General features: G+C 44.7%; 1 protein-coding gene across 1 annotated transcript in view; it reads left to right on the top strand.

Annotated features, from left to right (window-relative positions):
- Positions 1 to 17,815, top strand: part of WWC1 (WW and C2 domain containing 1) — a 152,795-nt gene that overhangs the window by 73,520 nt on the left and 61,460 nt on the right. Inside the window, exons 2-3 of the mRNA XM_082835734.1 lie at positions 3,462 to 3,571; positions 13,388 to 13,591. Coding sequence (XP_082691860.1) covers positions 3,462 to 3,571; positions 13,388 to 13,591 — 314 coding nt within the window. The remainder of the gene's footprint in view (positions 1 to 3,461; positions 3,572 to 13,387; positions 13,592 to 17,815) is intronic.

Raw genomic sequence — 17,815 nt, 5'->3', positions numbered from 1 at the left:
AGACTCCCTTGGTCTTGTCAGTTTTTATTAGCAAAGCTCAGGTTCTGTAGTCAGGCAATGGGGCTTCAGGTTATACCTCTGGTGTTTGCCAGCTCTGTGGCGTTGGGTGTGTTTTCTCACTGGTAAAATAGAGGAAGAGTGCCTGTGGCCCAGAGAAGGAACATGATATGTACGTAACTTGTTTTCTAGGCCCAGATTTAGCCATTATTAAATATTTTAATTCCAGCTGATACAGGAATATTACAGAGAAACTAGTTAAAAAAATGATTAGAAAGGAAAAAGTTAAATTATGTTAAAATCCCTATACCAAGATAGCATTTTAATGTATATCTTTCCAGTTCCTCTTCTATAAACATATACACATTTTAGGCAAAATGTCATATACTGTAACAGTATCCTGTAGCTTTTTTTTCTTAATAGATCTTTATTGGAGTATAATTGCTTCACAATACTGTGTTAGTTTCTGTTGCACAACAAAGTGAATCAGCCATATGCATACACATGTCCCCATATCCCCTCCCTCTTGAGCCTCCCTCCCACCCTCCCTATCCCACCCCTCTAGGTGGTCACAGAGCACCACGCTGATCTCCCTGTGCTATGCGGCTGATTCCCACCAGCTATCTATTTTACATTCGGTAGTGTATGTATGTCGATGCTACTCTCACTTAGCCCTGGCTTCGCCCTCCCACCCCGTGTCCTCAAGTCCATTCTCTATGTCTACCTCTTTATTCCTGCCCTGCAACTAGGTTCATCAGTACCTTTTTTTTTTTTTTTTTAGATTCCATATATATGAGTTAGCATATGGTATTTGTTTTTCTTTTTCTGACTTAACTTCACTCTGTATGACAGACTCTAGGTCCATCCACCTCACTACAAATAACTCAATTTCGTTTCTTTTTACAGCTGAGTGATATTCCATTGTATATATCTTGTTCAACAATGTTGCTTTTCCTCATAGTGTGTTAAGAGCATCCTTCCATGTTGGCAAAATATAGAACACACCATTATTTTTTGTTCTTAGGTATTCATTATTGTATTCACCCATTACACAAATATTTATTGAGCACCGATCATGGGGATTCTGTTGCTTAGATGCACCATTGATGAAATCATTTAATTCGTCCCCAGGGAAGAATTTTGAAAGGTAATGATCCACACAGGGATTCAGGGAGCTGTGGAGAGGAGATGAATCTTTATCTTCTTGATTCTCTAGGTTGCAAAGTGTAACTAACAATATTCCCATCTCCCCAGCCAGGCTGGCAGGTGGGGCTTCTCAGGGCTGAGCCCAGGGAGAGGAATGAGTCAGAAACAAAGGTCTGACTGTGGTTGGCTCAGGCATTCCTGTTCCCTCCCAGATTTATCTGTCCGCAGTAATAGAGGCACTTGCCGTGGAGGAGTATGCCTCTGTATGGAGTTTTCCTTCAGAGGTATTTTCAAAGCTGTGTTAGATGAAATGATGTTGGATGAGATTTGGCCATTGGTCACTGGTCTTCATTCTCCATAAGGAAGTGGGAACAAATCATTTACAGTAGTTTGAGGAAGAGGAGGAGGTACTGAGGGACATGGTCTTTTGTTTCTGAAGTCTGGGCGGGGCTTGGGGTGGAGGGGTGGAGTGGACTGAAGACAGCTTTGCAGAAACTTTATCCAGGTTGGCAAAGGTGCTCCTGAATGAAGTGCCTTCTGACCCGAGGAAATCACCTGTGTCTTCCCCACCTCTTCCTTCTTTTACTCCAAGACGGTGCCTTGTAATTTTGCGAGGGGCTCAGGAGATGCATTGAAGATGTCAACTTTCAAGAGAACCTTTCGGCTCACAGCAGGGGCTCTGAGGACAGAGTGCCTTGCTTGAAATCCCAGCTTTGTCATTGTTATGGACATCGAGAATGTTATTTAATCTTTCTTAGTCTCAGTTTCCCCTTCTGGGAAGCAGAGAAGAATGTTCTTTGAGCGTTCATTTGCACCAGCCTCTGCACTAAATGTTTTTACAAACATGACTTTATTTGACTTGACAACCTGGAGAGTTATTATTATCCCCACATTTCAGATAAAAGTACTGAGGCTCAGAGAGCGACAGTAAGTTGCCATACTCGCACAGCTGGTAAGTGATGCTTATTGAATCCTTACTGGATAGGGCTTAGTCTGTTGCATATCATATACGCCTCTGCCCTCATCCTTTGTCTCCCACAATACAGCAGTAAATTACTGACCAACAGAAGCTTTGGGACTATCCATTCCTTCAGTCAATAGATACTTTTCTTAGCCTACCAGACCCTGGATATATAGTGGTCCATGAACACACCAGGTCAATCCACCAGGGGCTCTTTCAGTGTTTCTTTTTCCGCCACATACTTTGCTTTAAGCTTGATTTGGAGTGGGTTTAAGAGGGAAGGGGATTGCACAAGATGGGAGAGTCATTTCGTACGGCTTGGAGGGACGTTCTCGATCAGGAATCCTAGACCCCGTCTCACTCATCTTTCCTCCTGTCCCATGGTACGTCAGTTTGCCAATCTGTCTAAAGAGTGTTGAAGCAGAGCCTTCCGGGCTTCCAGAACTGGGAGGGGATTGGGAGCAGACAGGAGAGGGGGAGTATTAGAATATGTATTTTAGGCAGGTACAGCTATGGGGAAAACCCAAAGGGGCCGTCTGGGGGCGCCGTTCAGGCGGACTTTTGTGTACCTGGATTCCCGGCTCCCTGCACGCTGGCTAAAGTGCTTGACCAAGGGTTTATGGTGTTTTCCAGCCTTGAAAAACCTGTGTGTGTTTAGCTGGGTGATTTGTCTGTCTGTCCATCTGACTTAGCCACCAGGACTGGGTGATTACCACCACCTCACTCCCCACAATATGGTGACTTAGAGGGTGGTTATCGCTAAAAGATCAGTTTGGCCTGGATTTTGCAGGGAAGGACAGCAGTGGGTACAGGCATTTGGGAATCGGCCCAGGAAGCAAAGAAATACGGCCAAACTCACAAGGAGGGAACATCTGCTCTTCTAGATGCTGCAGTTAGCTAGCTTTCCAGAGGGGAAGTAGGTAGGACAGGCATGGGCTAGAGCCGGGGGGATGGCTGGGGCTGTGGTGGACAAGTGAACTGCAGGAGGAGCAGCCAGAGAGGGCTGGAGTTCGAGTCCGGAAGTAAGACTTGACCCTCGAGCCCTTTCCTGTGACCCCCCCTCCCTTAGAGGTGCAGAAACAGAGGCCCAGAGAAAGCAGGTGACTTGCTCAAATCACTGCCCAGTTTGTGGCAAAGTTGGGAGCCGAGCTCATTCCCCGCCTCCCTCCCAGGTGCTCCCATCCCGCTGCTCCAGTTATGCGTTCATCTTCCCCGGGGACAGCAGAGCTGGTGTCACAGTGCAAAGCTTCTAGATCTGGTGGGCCAGCGCAGAGGAGCAGGGAGGTTGAGAGCACCTACGTGTTGCGGGGTCTTGGGGACCGTAGGCTGACGGAGTGTTTCTCCTCTCCCTTGCCAGGTACACCAAACCGCTCACCTTTGCTGACTGCATTAGTGATGAGTTGCCGCTGGGATGGGAAGAGGCGTACGACCCACAGGTTGGAGATTACTTCATAGACCACAACACCAGTAAGTTCCTGGCCGTCCTCCCTTCCCATCCCCTCTGCCCATCCCTCTGCCTCCTGCCCAGCCCCCCAAGTCTGGAAGAGCTACCAGCAGGGACTCATGAAGCCAGATTGTGTTTTGTTTCACGTAGAGTTAGACAGAGATGTCAATGTAGATATAGATAGATAATGTATGCTCATATATAAATAACAGTTCAGAAGGATTTTAAATAGAATCTAAAACTCCACCTCTCACAACCCATCTCCCCGCTTTTACAGAGGCAACCACTGCTATCAATTTCTCGTGTATCACTCCAGAAATTTCCCAGTCATGTGTGTTTATGTGTATATGTACATAGATTCTTTTTTTTTTTTTTTTTACATATATTGATTTCCATGCATACAGATTTTTTTCATATAAGGTAGATGTGTCCTTGCCATTGCCAGACCATTTTGGAGCAGTCACTGCCCCCAAAGCAGGTCCCCAGCAGCCAGCATGCACACATATGTGTCTGTCATGGAGTGGTCTGAGTGTATGTGCCTCTAGCCCATCACACCGTTCAGCCCACCCTCACATCGTATCTGTGCTCCAGGTATCCTGACCCAGAGTGAAGATTCTTAGTGTCTTTGTCTCTCTGACTATGATGGAGGCATAGGTTGATACAGGCAGAAGCATGTTGTCTGACAGGTGGAAGAACCCAGATCGAGGTACCCCAGCTGGGGAGAGTTGATGTGTATTTGGGCCTCATCCGTCACACACCTTCTCGGCCAAGACTATTCCTGTCCTCGGAAATTCGCTGCCCCATTTGTTCATGTGTACAGAGGAAAGAGGATGTTTCTGTCTCGCTCTCCACCTTCTGAACTGTGGGATTCCTTTTTGTCCTTTCAGGCAAGAGGAAAATGGGATGCAAAGGCATGTTTCTGAAGGTTGGGATTAGGGCACCAAATCCCAGTGGTCCCTGTTTCCTGAGTGTGTACTCTGTGCTGTGTGCTGGGAGAGGAACTGGAGAGACACCACTCATTCAATCATCCCAGCTTCCCTGTGGCATGCCAGGGTGATTATCCCCCCCTTATAAATGGGACTCAGAGGTAGAAATCGACTGCTCAACGCTCAGAGTCAAAACATGGCAGAGCTGGGATTTGAACTGGTGCTGGGAGTGGAGTCGGGCTTCTCCATCCACCTCCTCCTCTGGGTTTCAGTAGCACCTGGTCGTACCTCTGCTGTGCCCCTCATCGCTCTGTAGTATAACCATTCACCTACTGAGACTAGCTCTTCTAGAGCAGGACAATGTCTAATTCATCTGTCTAGTCCCAGGCCTTTGCCTGGTAAGGCACTTAGTAGGTGTGCACTTGACCTTTGCTACATAGAAAAGGGCATACGTGCATGAACGCACGACCAAGTGGGTGAATGAGCAGACTGTTGTTGGCACCAAAGCATAGGAGAGTTTCTGAGAGACAGCTAATGGCATTAATTGCATTGTTGGTGGTAGCCGAGGTTTTTATTAGCATTCATGATTGCATACGGGATAATGAGAAGTAAATATGCCTAATTGAGTATGTATGGGGAATGAGGTTAATGCTTGGAGGGCTGCACGGTATGCTGGGTTAAACACTGATGTACAGGACCCCTAATCAGTCCTTTCCTGTTTGTAATTGCTGAGTGCATCCCCCTCATTAAAATCTGATGGTGGGAGTGAGATTTTCAGGTGCTTCTGGGAGTTGTTGGAGAGATAGAAGGACGGAGTATCATGCAGTGGCAGAGTTTATTCTGGAGGGGATGATGGCAGAAATGGGGGTATGTGTTGGGAGGTGAGTAAATGAGAATCACAGTAGGAAGAATTCTCTCTGCTAGTTTTACCAGCTCTCGGGCTACTGGTTTTCTTTTGGCTGGAAGGTGCTCTCATTGGACGGAGGGTACCACCTCCGCAGACGGAGCCGGTGATACAGATGCGGTATGTGTGTGACCATCGAGGCCCAAGCCCTCAGAGCTGTGGGCTCAGACCAATCCTCTGTGTGTCCACTGACTGCAATTACTCTCTTAAGAGTTCTAGACACAATAGAATTGAGCAACAAATTAAATCCACCATCCAGCGTTCATTCATTCAGCAAATATTTATTGGCCTCCTACAGTGTTCTAGGCACTGTTCTGGGAGCGTGGGGTACGTGAGAGTTCAAAATGGCAATGATCCTTATCCTTACAGAGCTTTCATTTTGGCAGGAGAAACAGAAAATAAACAGAATAAGTAAGCAGATTATGTAGTATATTAGACAATGGTCAGTGTTACGGGAAAAGGGGAAGCAGAGCATGGGGCTGAGGTGTGCTGGGGTGCCTTTGTGGGTGGCGGGCAGGGATAGTGGTAAAGGTCTTCAGGAAGAAGACCTTGTCGAGAAAATGAGATTTGAGCTAAGACTTGAAGGAGGTGGGGAGAGCGTTTCAAGTAGAGAGAGCTGATCGAACAAAAACTCCACCGCGTGATCACATTTAGCTTGCTTGAGGGATGGCAAGGACGCAGGTGTGCATATAGCAGAATTTGTGAGGAAGCGGGGAGAAGGGTATCAGGCCAGCAGGGTGTGGGCAGTGGTCCACCTGAAGGGTTCGGGCTTTTATTCAACACGGTGGGAGCCATTGGAAAATTTTAAGCAGATGGGTGGCGTGACCTGTTTTATGTCTTAAAAGGGTCACTCTGGCTGCTTTGCTGAGAATAGACCTTAGTGGAACAGGGGCAGAAGCAGGGAGACTTGTAAGAGATGATTGCAATAGTCCAGGTGACAAAGGACCGTGCCCCAGACCAAGGCCGTAGTGGTAGAGGTGGTGAAAAGTGGCCTGAAGCTGGAGGTATTTTCAAGATAGAGCGAACAAGCCTTCCTGATAGATTGCACATGGGGTGTGAAAGAACGGGATAAATGAGCCTCTCTGGGCCTGAGCAGCTGGCAGGATGGAGTTGCCATTTATTGGATGGAGAAAACTGCAGGAGGAGTGGGTTTAGGAAGGAGGACCAAGGGTTCATTGGGATGTGTCGCATCTTCCATACCTGTTAAACACCTGAGAGAAGATGTCGCTGGTCAGTTTGATGTAGGAATATGGTGTTTGGAAAAGAGATCTGGGCTGAAGATGTGTATATGGGCGTTGTTGGCATATAGAGAGTATTAAAGACATGAAGCTGGATGGGATCACCAAAGGAATAAGTCAAGACAGAGAGAAGACAATCAAAGAATGAGCCATGGGGTCCTCAGACAGGAGAAGGTACAGAGAAGAGGAATACCAGTCATGATTCTGGGGAGTGATCGGAAAGGTGGGAAGGAAAGCGAGAGCGTCTTGGCAGCCATGTGAAGGAGGCATACCGAGGAGAGAGGTGTCAACCCCGTCAAATGCTTCTGACAGATCAAATACGAAGAGGACTGAGAATTGACCGATAGATTTAGCAAACCCCTGTGACGCTGGTGACCCTGACTTGGAGGGCAGCTTTGGACAAGGACTGGGGGCAAAAGCCTGACTAGAGTGAGTCTAAAAAACAACGGAGGGGAGGCATTGGAAACAGCAAATATGGACAACTCTTTCCAAGATATAACCTTCTTTCATTATTTCATTTATCCGTATTCAGTTTTCCCACTGCCGTGTACATCCAGCATGATTAGATGGTTTTAATCAGTGATCAAGTTGTGTGTTCTGCTGTTTTCTCTTCATACTATGTCATGAATATTTGAGAGATGCTGCCTAGTCTTCATATTTGTCATTTTTAATGTATCAAATAGATGTATTGATACATTTTAACACATAATGAGTGTACCATAATACCCCCCTATTGCTGACCTTGTGGGTCCTTTCCATTTGTTTGTTATAAATAAATAACACTAGGGAAGAATCTTTATGCATATTGCTTTTTTCTTCTGTGATACTTTCCTGGAGTTGTATTTCCAAACGTAGGATCGCTAAGTGAAAGATTATGAACACTTGTGAGACTTGTGGTGCCTCTTCCTAGTTTGATAAGTATTTCTAAAAGATCGTATCAATCTGTATTGCCACAGCAATAAGGGTACTATTTTTCTCATACCTTCATCAGTCAGTATGGGGCTAGTTACTTTTCGATAAATTCATCACAGGTTTAAACTGTTACTTCGTTGTTTTTCGTTTGCATTCATTTCCATACTAACAAGGATGGACGTTCTCCAGATGTTCAGCTGTTTTTAAGACAATTGTCGTTCAAGCCGTTAGAGAATTCAGTAGTGTTAGTCACGTGGGTGCGCGTGTGGTGCGCGTAGAAAGCAGGCGTGTGATGGGTAGAGGCGGTGGGGTGAGGGATGTGTGAAGTGCGGTGAACGTGTGAGCTGTATGGAGCGTGAGTGTGGAGTGTGTTTGTAGGTAGAGGTCTGGAGCCTGGGGGAGGCTGAAGAACTGGGTCTCAATGATGGCTGCGCCCAATCGGCTAAATGTTTACTGGAAGTAGCTGCATTTTGGGGAGAGGGGGCATGCGGGGGAGGGGGATAGAGGGATGATGTTGTATGTAGCTGAGTTCGTGACATGCTGAATGATTAAACTATGTCCATGTTTAGCTTTAATAAAAACAAGAACTCAAAAATAGTTGGCCAAGGACATCTCTGAGAACCTGCCCAGGTGTAAAGTTATCTATTCTGGTGAGGTGGACTTAAGGAAGTGGAGCGTCAGCAGAAGGGGCTGGGCTTGGGAGGACCCCACAGAGTGTGACCAGTTCAGGATGAACAGCAGTTAGCACAGCTCATTACAGCCACCTAGGGAGCTGTCCCCAAAGGACAGTCTTTTCAAGAGTTGTTAGTACAACTGGTATCCATGTGGAAAAAAATACATCTCCACTTCTACCCCCACCTCACACCATATGTAAAAATAAATTCAGAACGGACCACAGACCTCAACATAAAAGCTAAGACTATGGGCTTCCCTGGTGGCATAGTGGTTGAGAGTCTGCCTGCTGATGCATGGGACACGGGTTCGTGCCCCGGTCCGGGAAGATCCCACATGCAGCAGAGCGGCTGGGCCCGTGAGCCATGGCCGCTGAGCCTGCATGTCCGGAGCCTGTGCTCCGCAACGGGAGAGGCCACAACAGTGAGAGGCCCGCGTACCGCAAAAAAAAAAAAAAAAAAAAAAAAAAAAAGCTAAGACTAGAACACTTCGAGAAGGAGACTAAGGAGAAAATCTGCAAGATTTTAGGGTAGGCAAAGGTTTTTTGGACAAGGCACAGAAAGCACTAAGCATACAAGAAAAAAGTAATAATTGGGCTTCATTGAATTAAAACTTCTGCTCTTCAAAAGACCATTAAGAAACTGAAAAAGCAAGCTACATATAAGGAGAAAATATTTGCAGTACATATATCTGACAGCAGATCCATATTAAGACTATAAAAAGAACCCTTACACCTTAATAGTAAGAAGCCCAACAACGCAATAAAAAGTATGAGCAAAAGATTTAAATAGACACTTCACTAAAGAAGACATACAAGTGGCCAATAAACACATAAAAATATGCTTTACATAATCAGTCATTAGGGAAATAGGAATTAAATCTACAATGAGGTACGACTATACATCCACTGTAATGACTAAAATGAAAAGGATTGACAGTACCAGTGGTTGGTGAGGAGGTGGAGGAACTGGAACTCTAATTCACTACTAGTGAGGATGTAAATCAGAACAACCATTTTGGAAAACAGTTTTTTAGTTTCTTATAAAATTCAACATATAATTAACATACAAGCCAACAGTTCCACCCCTAGATAGTTTTACCTAAGCAAAATGCAGACATTGCAAAGACTTGTGCATGCATGTTCATTACAGCCTTATTCATAATAATCTCAAACAGCAGCCCAGAAGTTTATCAAAAAGTGAATTATGCTGTATTCATGCAATAGAATATTATTCCACAATAACAAAAAATGGATGACTGATACAACCTAAATGAGTCTCAAAAGCCTTATGCCAAGTGAAGGAGGTGAGATCCAAAGAGCACATACTGCTTGATTCCATCGTCTTGAAGTTCTAAGACAGAACCGGAGGGAGGAAGTGGGTGGAAGTGACTGACACAGGACTGCAGGGTAAAGGAACCATTTACACATTGATAACAAGCTGTAGTTTATGGTGTATGCGTTTGTCAAAACATATCCAAGTCTACACTTTAGATGATTGCGCTTCATTGTATTTAAATTACGCCTTAATAAAGGTGATTTAAACAGTGTATTGATGCCCACTTTAATACTGCAGACCAATTAAATGGAAATCTCTGGGGTAATTTCCAACATGCAACCAGGTTGAAACCAGTGTTCTGCTGTGGGGTTGTGGGTTGTGTTTGTCTGCCTGTGCATCCATCTATCCGTGTTGGTTTGTGCTACAGAAGAAAGCCTGGGTCACCAAAAATGGTAGCCAAGCCAGCCTTCAATTAAGCCTCTCACGTGCTTTTATACTCCAAGGAGCGCGGCCTCCAAAGGGAGGGCGCCACTCTCAGATTAAACCCAGAGCACCATGGGGAGGATCCATCCAGGGGTGCCCCAGGGCAGTTGTCAGGGACCCAGCATTTCACCTAGCCCTCTGGCAGGTGATTCTATCTGGAGCCCAGCATCGCACCTGCCAGCCTTGCCTGCCACCTTCAGTGACTGCTCAGCGCACCCGTGTTGTCACCTCTTAGCAGGTGATATGTTGAAATTGTTTGGGGAGCTTTGCGGGTCACCATTGCCTCCTTCCCACCCCCAGAGATCCTGATTTAATTGGTCCAGGGGTGGGGTTTGAGCATCGGGATTTAAAAAATTTCCCCCAGTGATTCTACTATGCAAACAGGGGTTCTTGGACATGGGCTGCACAGCAGTTACCTGGTGAAGCTTAAAACTGCCAATGCCTGGGCCCTACTCTTGGAAACTCTGAGGTTAGGTGTTCTGGGGGCAGAATTCAGGCTTTTGTTTTTATTTTTGTTTTTTGAAGCTCCATAGCTTATTATAATATGCTGAGTGGACCCAGTGTACTGGATGAAGTACCAACCTTTTTTTTTTTTTTTTAAAGCAATTTTGCTGAGAGTCTGGGGGAAAAGGCAGTCTCATAAGGCTGTCTGTGAGGATAAAAATTGGTACAACCTTTGGGATAATAATTTGGTAGTGTCTGTTAAAATTTAAGATGTGTATACCCACTAACCCAGTAGCTCCTCTTTTAAGGAATTCCTCTTTTTACACTACAGAATTAATAATAGCACACGTTCATAGAAGTATGTTTTTAAGAATCCTCACTACAGCATGGGTTGTGGTAGCAAAAGAACTGAAAACAATCCGGATGTTTCCTGGTAGTGGTCTGGGAGACCACTAAAACCCTATCATAAATAAATCTTAGCACCATACCATGGAATACTATGCAACCATTTAAATGATTGAGGTAAGTAAAAAATAAAAATGAATAAGTAAAAACAGTGGTACAAATGGAAAAAAAGGATAAATTAAAAATTGAGGTAAATCTTTATGTACCTACAAGGGAAAATGAACATGATATATCATTTGGAGATGAAAGCAAATTGCAGACCAATATACATGACATGGGCCACTTTACATTAAAAATAAATTTGTGTGTGTAGATATGTATGTATAAACAGGTTTGTATATAATCATAGGGCAATATCTGTTAGTGTGTGAGACTCCTAACGGCAGTTACCTCTAGGATGTAGGATTGGAGAGATTTAAACTCTCATTTCTTACTTTATGAATTTGCAATGGTGGAATTGTGAGATTTTTCTTTTTTGTGTGTTTTTCCCAAAATGTAAATTTTTAAACATATGACAAACTTTAAAAAACATCTTCACCCTGGCCATGTTTCTCTTCTTTTCTGTGGCCCGTGTCAGCCAGAAGTGCAGGACCCCTGAGGGGAACCCAGGAGTCCCTAACCCTGAGGGAAGCCACATCTGCTGATGGGAAATGGGACCCCACAGTCTTTCAGCCCAGCTTTGTAAATTCTTTCCTCCCGCTTTTTTTCTTCTCTTGCAAGTGTTCCTCCATCTTACTTGGTTGAAGAGTTGCAAAGCTTTCTTTGTGAGAAGCAATTTTTTGGCCCCTGCCGGCCATCTTCTCACCTTGTTTTCTTTCCCAGAAAAAGGGAGGAGGAGAGCTTGAAGAATTGAATAGTTTTGGCTTTACTCTCACCATCATTTGTTTACTTTACCTGGGTGTAAGTACGCTACAGCTTCCTGGGAAGCAGTGAGGCAGGGCCCATTATCCTCTTTTATAATTAGAAAAGTAGACTCAGAGAGGTCAAGCAGCCTGCCCATTGTAACACAGTGATTATTGGCAGGCATGAGAACGTGGCCCTGCTATCTCTTGGATTATTCTTCCCGTCTCTTCTTTCTTTCATTGGAAATACTCATTGGGGCCTATTCAGGAGGATTGAGAGCTAAAGGGACTGCAAAAGGAGGTACAAACTCAAAGCCCTCAGGAGCCACACACATGACGTAAATGAATGAAGCAGATAAATTGTGGACCCACAGTGGCCAGAGCTTCTGAATGATCAAGAAAAACCAGACATCGGGATTTTAATGTATAAATCTCCTTGTTTTTACATACCAGTAATCAGTTCAAAATTAATAAAGTTCTTTGGGCTAAGAAAAACCTGTCTACAGGCTGGATTCACCATATGGCTGTGATTATACAATTTCCGGTGTGTTAGTCGCCCCTTACCCCACCCGCCAACTGGGAAATGACTGAGGAGTTGACAGTCAACGGGCATTGGTTCTTGGACATGGTTTTGACTTCTTTGACATCTGCTCAGCCGCCAGCTACCCTTTTTAAAAAATTTTTTTGTCTTCTGACTTTTTCCCAAGTTATCACTGTACATATTTATTGTACACATAATTTTAAAAAATAAAAAAAGAATGAAGAAGAGGCATCCTACCATCAAGACATATCTGCTGTTGGTAATTTGTTAAGTTTCCTCCTAATCTTTTTGAGAATGTATATATGTATTTTGATAAATACAAAATTATTTATGCAGTTTTGCACCCAGTACTTCTACTCACTTTTATATCATAAGCACCTTTCTGGTTTTTTTAAAATTTTTTTCGAAGACATTATTTTTAATGGCTGTTTTAGTGTATTATGTAAATATAGCATACTTATTTGAGCAGTTATTTCCTGTGTGACCTTGAGCAAGTCACTTAACCTCTTTATGTCTCAGTTTTCTCTTTCGTTTAATGGGGATAATAAAAGACTCTTCCCTATAGGGTTAATGTAAGGATTGGAGGAGTAAATAGATATAAAGTAATTAGAATAGTGCTTGGCATAGAGTAAACATTAAATAAGTGCTTGATGATTATTATGGTTTTGTACAAATGCATTTTTGCCTGAATTTATTGCTTTTTATAATAAATTACTACAGGAGAAATTATTGGACAAAGGGTATTAACGTTTTAAGGCTCTTGATTTTCATGGTCAGATAACCTTCTAGTAAGGCTGTTCTAATTTACATTTCCAACACAGTATTTCTTCATATCCTCTGAAATATCAGTTATTTTACTTTCCTTTACTCTTTGCCAAAACAAATGATCTTAAGCATCTATAATGTTGTTGAGCCTCTCTGTCTAGATTAGAACTCATATCTGGCCCTTCCTCTGGCTGTTCCCAGACAGACTGACTTCAGGTTTGTAAACTGATCCTGGTTTGTGTGTGTGTGTGTTTGTTTGCTTAATCCAAAGGAAGAGTCTCTGTTGTTTAATAGGTAAGTTTAACCCATTCACATTTATTGTGATTTTCTACTTATTAAGCTTTTTGTTTTCTGGTAGTAGATTCTACAGGCCACCAACTCAACAGACATTTGTGAGGTGCTAACCTAGGGTCTCTGGGGTCTGTTCTAGAAACCACTCAGATTGAGGATCCCCGGGTACAATGGCGGCGGGAGCAGGAGCACATGCTGAAGGATTACCTGGTGGTGGCCCAGGAGGCCCTGAGTGCACAAAAGGAGATCTACCAGGTGAAGCAGCAGCGCTTGGAGCTCGCGCAGCAGGAGTATCAACAGCTTCACGCCGTCTGGGAGCACAAGCTGGGCTCCCAGGTCAGCTGTGAGTACCTCCCCTGCCCCAGGACACCCACAAACACAACTACAGGGAGGAAGGAGTGGCCACACTGAGGCTTGCCTCTGTTGCCTCTCAGCGTTTCTCAGATCTACCTATTTTCGTTCATCTCCACTCCTTGTCCAAACCACCACCCTCTCTACTGTTTTCCGGCTCCTACTTGTGCTTTGCAGTGATTCATCTACCATTTTCATTCCATTTCCGTTCATTCATTTGTCATCTCAAAATGCCAGACTTATTACCTGTCTTCTTATTGAAAGCCCTTCAGTGGCTGGGGGCAGTGGGGAGTTCTTGGTTAATGGATAGTTTCAGTTTGGGAAGATGAAAAAGTTCTGGAGATGGATGGTGGTGATGGCTGCACAACAGTACGAATGCCTTTAATGCCCCTCAGCTGTATATTTTAAAATAGTTAAAGTGGTAAGTTTTATGTTATGTGTATTTTGTCCCATTGCTCTTTCCATAGCCCACACAGTCACACGTGATCAGGCTCCTGCTGGCCACTCCCACCTCATTGCAGGCTCTCATTCACTAGGCTCCAGATGCGCTGAGTACGTACATCGTGCTCCTCTCGCCTGCCCTGCACCTTTCCACCTTGGGGCTTTTGAATTGCTGCTCCCCTGCCTAGGAAGCTTTTCTATTGGTCTGTTTGCACAGCTGGCTCCTTCTCACCCTTCCAGTCTCTTCCTTCAGGTCATGTCCTCTGAGAGGTTTGCTTCTGACATGTCCATCCACAGACTCCCTTCCCCAGCATTAGCCTCTGTAATGGCTCTCTGTTTATTTTGTTCATAACACGTATCACAGTACATCCGCTTATACGCTGCTGTCGGTATTTCTGAGTGGAGGAGATTTCCTGTCTCCCTGGTTTCTGCAGGAGGAGAAGAGGCATGCCAGGGTCCCCAGTCCTCATTCCCAACATAGGGAGATGCCAGATCAGTAGCTTTCAAGGAGCCCGTTGACCTTTTTCTGATGTGTTGAGGGTTTTATTTTTTGGTAATTTACCACTTTTTTTTTTTAACTTTTTAGAAATTAAAAATTTTTTAAATAATATTTATTTTCTCTTATTTTTTATTTTTTTGGCTGCGTCAGCACGTGGGATCTTTGTTGAGGCATGCAGAATCTTTCATCGTGGTGCACGGGCTTCTCTCTAGCAGTAGTGTGCGGGTTTTCTCTCTCTAGTTGTGGCGTGCAGGCTCCAGAACGCAAGGGCTCTGTAGTTTGCAGCACGCAGGCTCTCTAGTTGAGGCGTGTGAGCTCAGTAGTTGTGGTGCATGGGCTTAGTTGCCCTGCGGCACGTAGGATCTTTGTTCCCCAACCAGAGATTGAACCCACGTCCCCTGCATTGGAAGGCAGGTTCTTTACCACTGGACCACCAGGGAAGTCCCTACCACTGTTTTTTTTTTGTTTTTGTTTTTGTTTTTTGCGGTACGCGAGCCTCTCACTGTTGTGGCTTCTCCCGTTGTGGAGCACAGGCTCCGGACGCGCAGGCTTCGCAGCCATGGCTCACGGGCCCAGCCGCTCCACGGCATGTGGGATCTTCCTGGACCGGGGCACGAACCCGCGTCCCCTGCATCGGCAGGCGGACTCTCAACCACTGCGCCACCAGGGAAGCCCCCTACCACTCTTTTTAATAACTAATACTTTCCTATTTTTAATGAGTGCTTACTACATGCTAGCCTGCAGTCTGAATATGTTATTTCAGTTAATTCTCATAACAGTTCTATGGGCAAGCACAGTTAATATCCTCCTGTAACAGATAAGGAATCTGCAGCCTAGAGAAGACCAATAACATGCCCAGGGTCTTACAGCTGGCAAGAGGTGATAAGTTGCAAACATATAAGTTCCGTCTGTCCCAACAACACCTGCATTGTGGACCAAAGGGCCAGCATTAGGCCACAGTGTCAGGGTGTCTGTGGCTTGGCTGGGTCCTTAAACACTACCCCTGTCTTTGAGAAGTTTGGTCTGGGAGGAGGACTGTGAGTGGTTTATTCACTGTCCCAGCCCCGCCCCGTACCTTGGCAATTCAAGAAAAAAAAAAACAATCTCAGATTATAGAAAAGAACTGGATTACACTCATTAGCTATTTCTAGGTCAAATAATGTCCTAGAGATCATCATGAGGGTTTTAGCACTTAATCTATCTTAGTCAGCTGGGGGCTGCCATAACAAAATACCACACAGTGGGTGGCTTCAACACATTTATTTTCCCACAGTTCTGGAGGCTGGAAGTCTGAGGTCAGGATGTCAGTATGGATGGGTTCTGGTGAGACCCCTCTTCCTGACTTCTCACTGTGTCTTCACGGGGCACAGAGAGAGAAAGAGAAACAGCAAGCTGCTGGTGTTTCTTCTTATAAGGTCACTAATCCCATCATGAGGGCCCCACCCTCATGACCTTATCTAACCCTAATGACCTCCCAAAGGCCCCTTCTCCAAATACCATCACATTAGGCATTAGGGCTTCAACATATGAATTTGGGGGGAACACAATTCAGTGTATAGCATTATTCTTACCAGAGCCCTGGAGGGAGATATTAATATTGCTCGTGAAACTCAGATTCAAAGAGGTAGAGGAGGGCTTCCCTGGTGGCGCAGTGGTTGAGAGTCCGCCTGCCGATGCAGGGGACACGGGTTCGTGCCCTGGTCTGGGAAGATCCCACATGCCGCGGAGCGGCTGGGCCCGTGAGCCATGGCCGCTGAGCCTGCACGTCCGGAGCCTGTGCTTCGCAACGGGAGAGGCCACAACAGTGAGAGGCCCGCGTACCGCAAAAAAAAAAAAAAAAAAAAAAAGAGGGGAAACTGTTCTAGACTTAAAAAAAAAAAAGCCTAAGGTGGCATAAACCCAGTGAAGTGTTTGTACCTTGACTAGACCCTGGGTGGAGGGGAAAGCTGCCATAAAAGATATTCTCAGGCAATTGGAGAATTTTCTTAGTTATCATAACGATGTTGTAGCTATGTAGGAGAATGATCTTTTATTTATTTATTTATTTATTTATTTATTTATTTTCTGTATTTTTTTCTTGGCCACGTCGGGTCTTCATTGCGGTGCGTGGGCTTCTCTCTAGTTGTGGCACACGGGTTTTTTTCTCTCTCTAGTTGTGGTGCGTGGGCTTCAGGGTGTGTGGGCTCTGTAGTTTGTGGCACGCAGGCTCTCTAGTTGAGGCCCGTGAGCTCAGTAGTTGTGGCATGCAGGCTTAGTTGCCCTGCGGCATGTGGGATCTTAGTTCCCTGACCAGCGATCAAACCTGCGTCCCCTGCATTGGAAGGCGGATCCTTTACCACTGGACCGTCAGGGAAGTCCCGAGAGTGTCCTGTTTTTAAGACACATGTGTGGCATCATGTCTGCAGCTTAAGTCCAAAAAAGTCCGGGGGGGAAAAATGAAAACATTATGGTGTCAGTCTTAAATGAGCAGATCGATGATACATTGATGGTTTTGAATATGGGATAGGTTTTCGTCTTTTGCCACCATTTTCCAGTAATCATTCTTTGAGGGCTTGCTACGAACCAGGCATCCTACTGAGCGAAAGAACTGGAGTGGAGGGAGGGATAGACAGAACATATGTGGGGAAATGTTCAACGTTGGTGGATCTAGGTGAAGGATCCATCAGTAGTCATTACATTATGCTTTCAAATTTCCTGTAGAAAGTTTCCAAAGTATAAAGGTAAGGTGGGGAAGAAAGAGTCAAGTGACAGGAATGAAGCATTCCTAGTGGGGGCTGTCCTGGGTGTTGTGGGATGTTTAACAGCATTCCTGGTCTCTCTACCCACTAGATGCCTGTAACATTCTCCACCCAGAGTTGTGATCACCAAAAACGTCTCCAGACACTGCCCTAGGGGGGCAAAATTGCCCCCGGCCGAAAACCACTGGTCTAGATAAACCACTTAGCGCAATTTCCTTAGAACATATTAATGGCTCAATAAATATTCTCTTGACAGGAAATACATTTTGAGAATGTCGACTCTGGAGCTGGACTGCTGGGGTTCAAATCCAGGATATGTAACTTCCTAACTAGCCGTGTAACTTTGCACAAGTGATGCAGCTTCTCTCTGCCTCAAATTCTTCATCTATAAAATTGACATAATAATAGTATCACATTGAGGTGTTATGGGGCTTAATTTAGTTAAATACAAAGTATTTGGAATAGTAGTTGTCACATTCTTAAGCTCGCAATAAATAATAACAATATTTATTTGATATTATTAATTCATTGGCATTTG

Source organism: Leucopleurus acutus (assembly GCF_964270905.1).
Source record: "Leucopleurus acutus genome assembly, chromosome: 3".
Lineage (NCBI taxonomy): Eukaryota > Metazoa > Chordata > Mammalia > Artiodactyla > Delphinidae > Leucopleurus > Leucopleurus acutus.
This window is presented reverse-complemented; position numbering and strand designations above follow the sequence as displayed.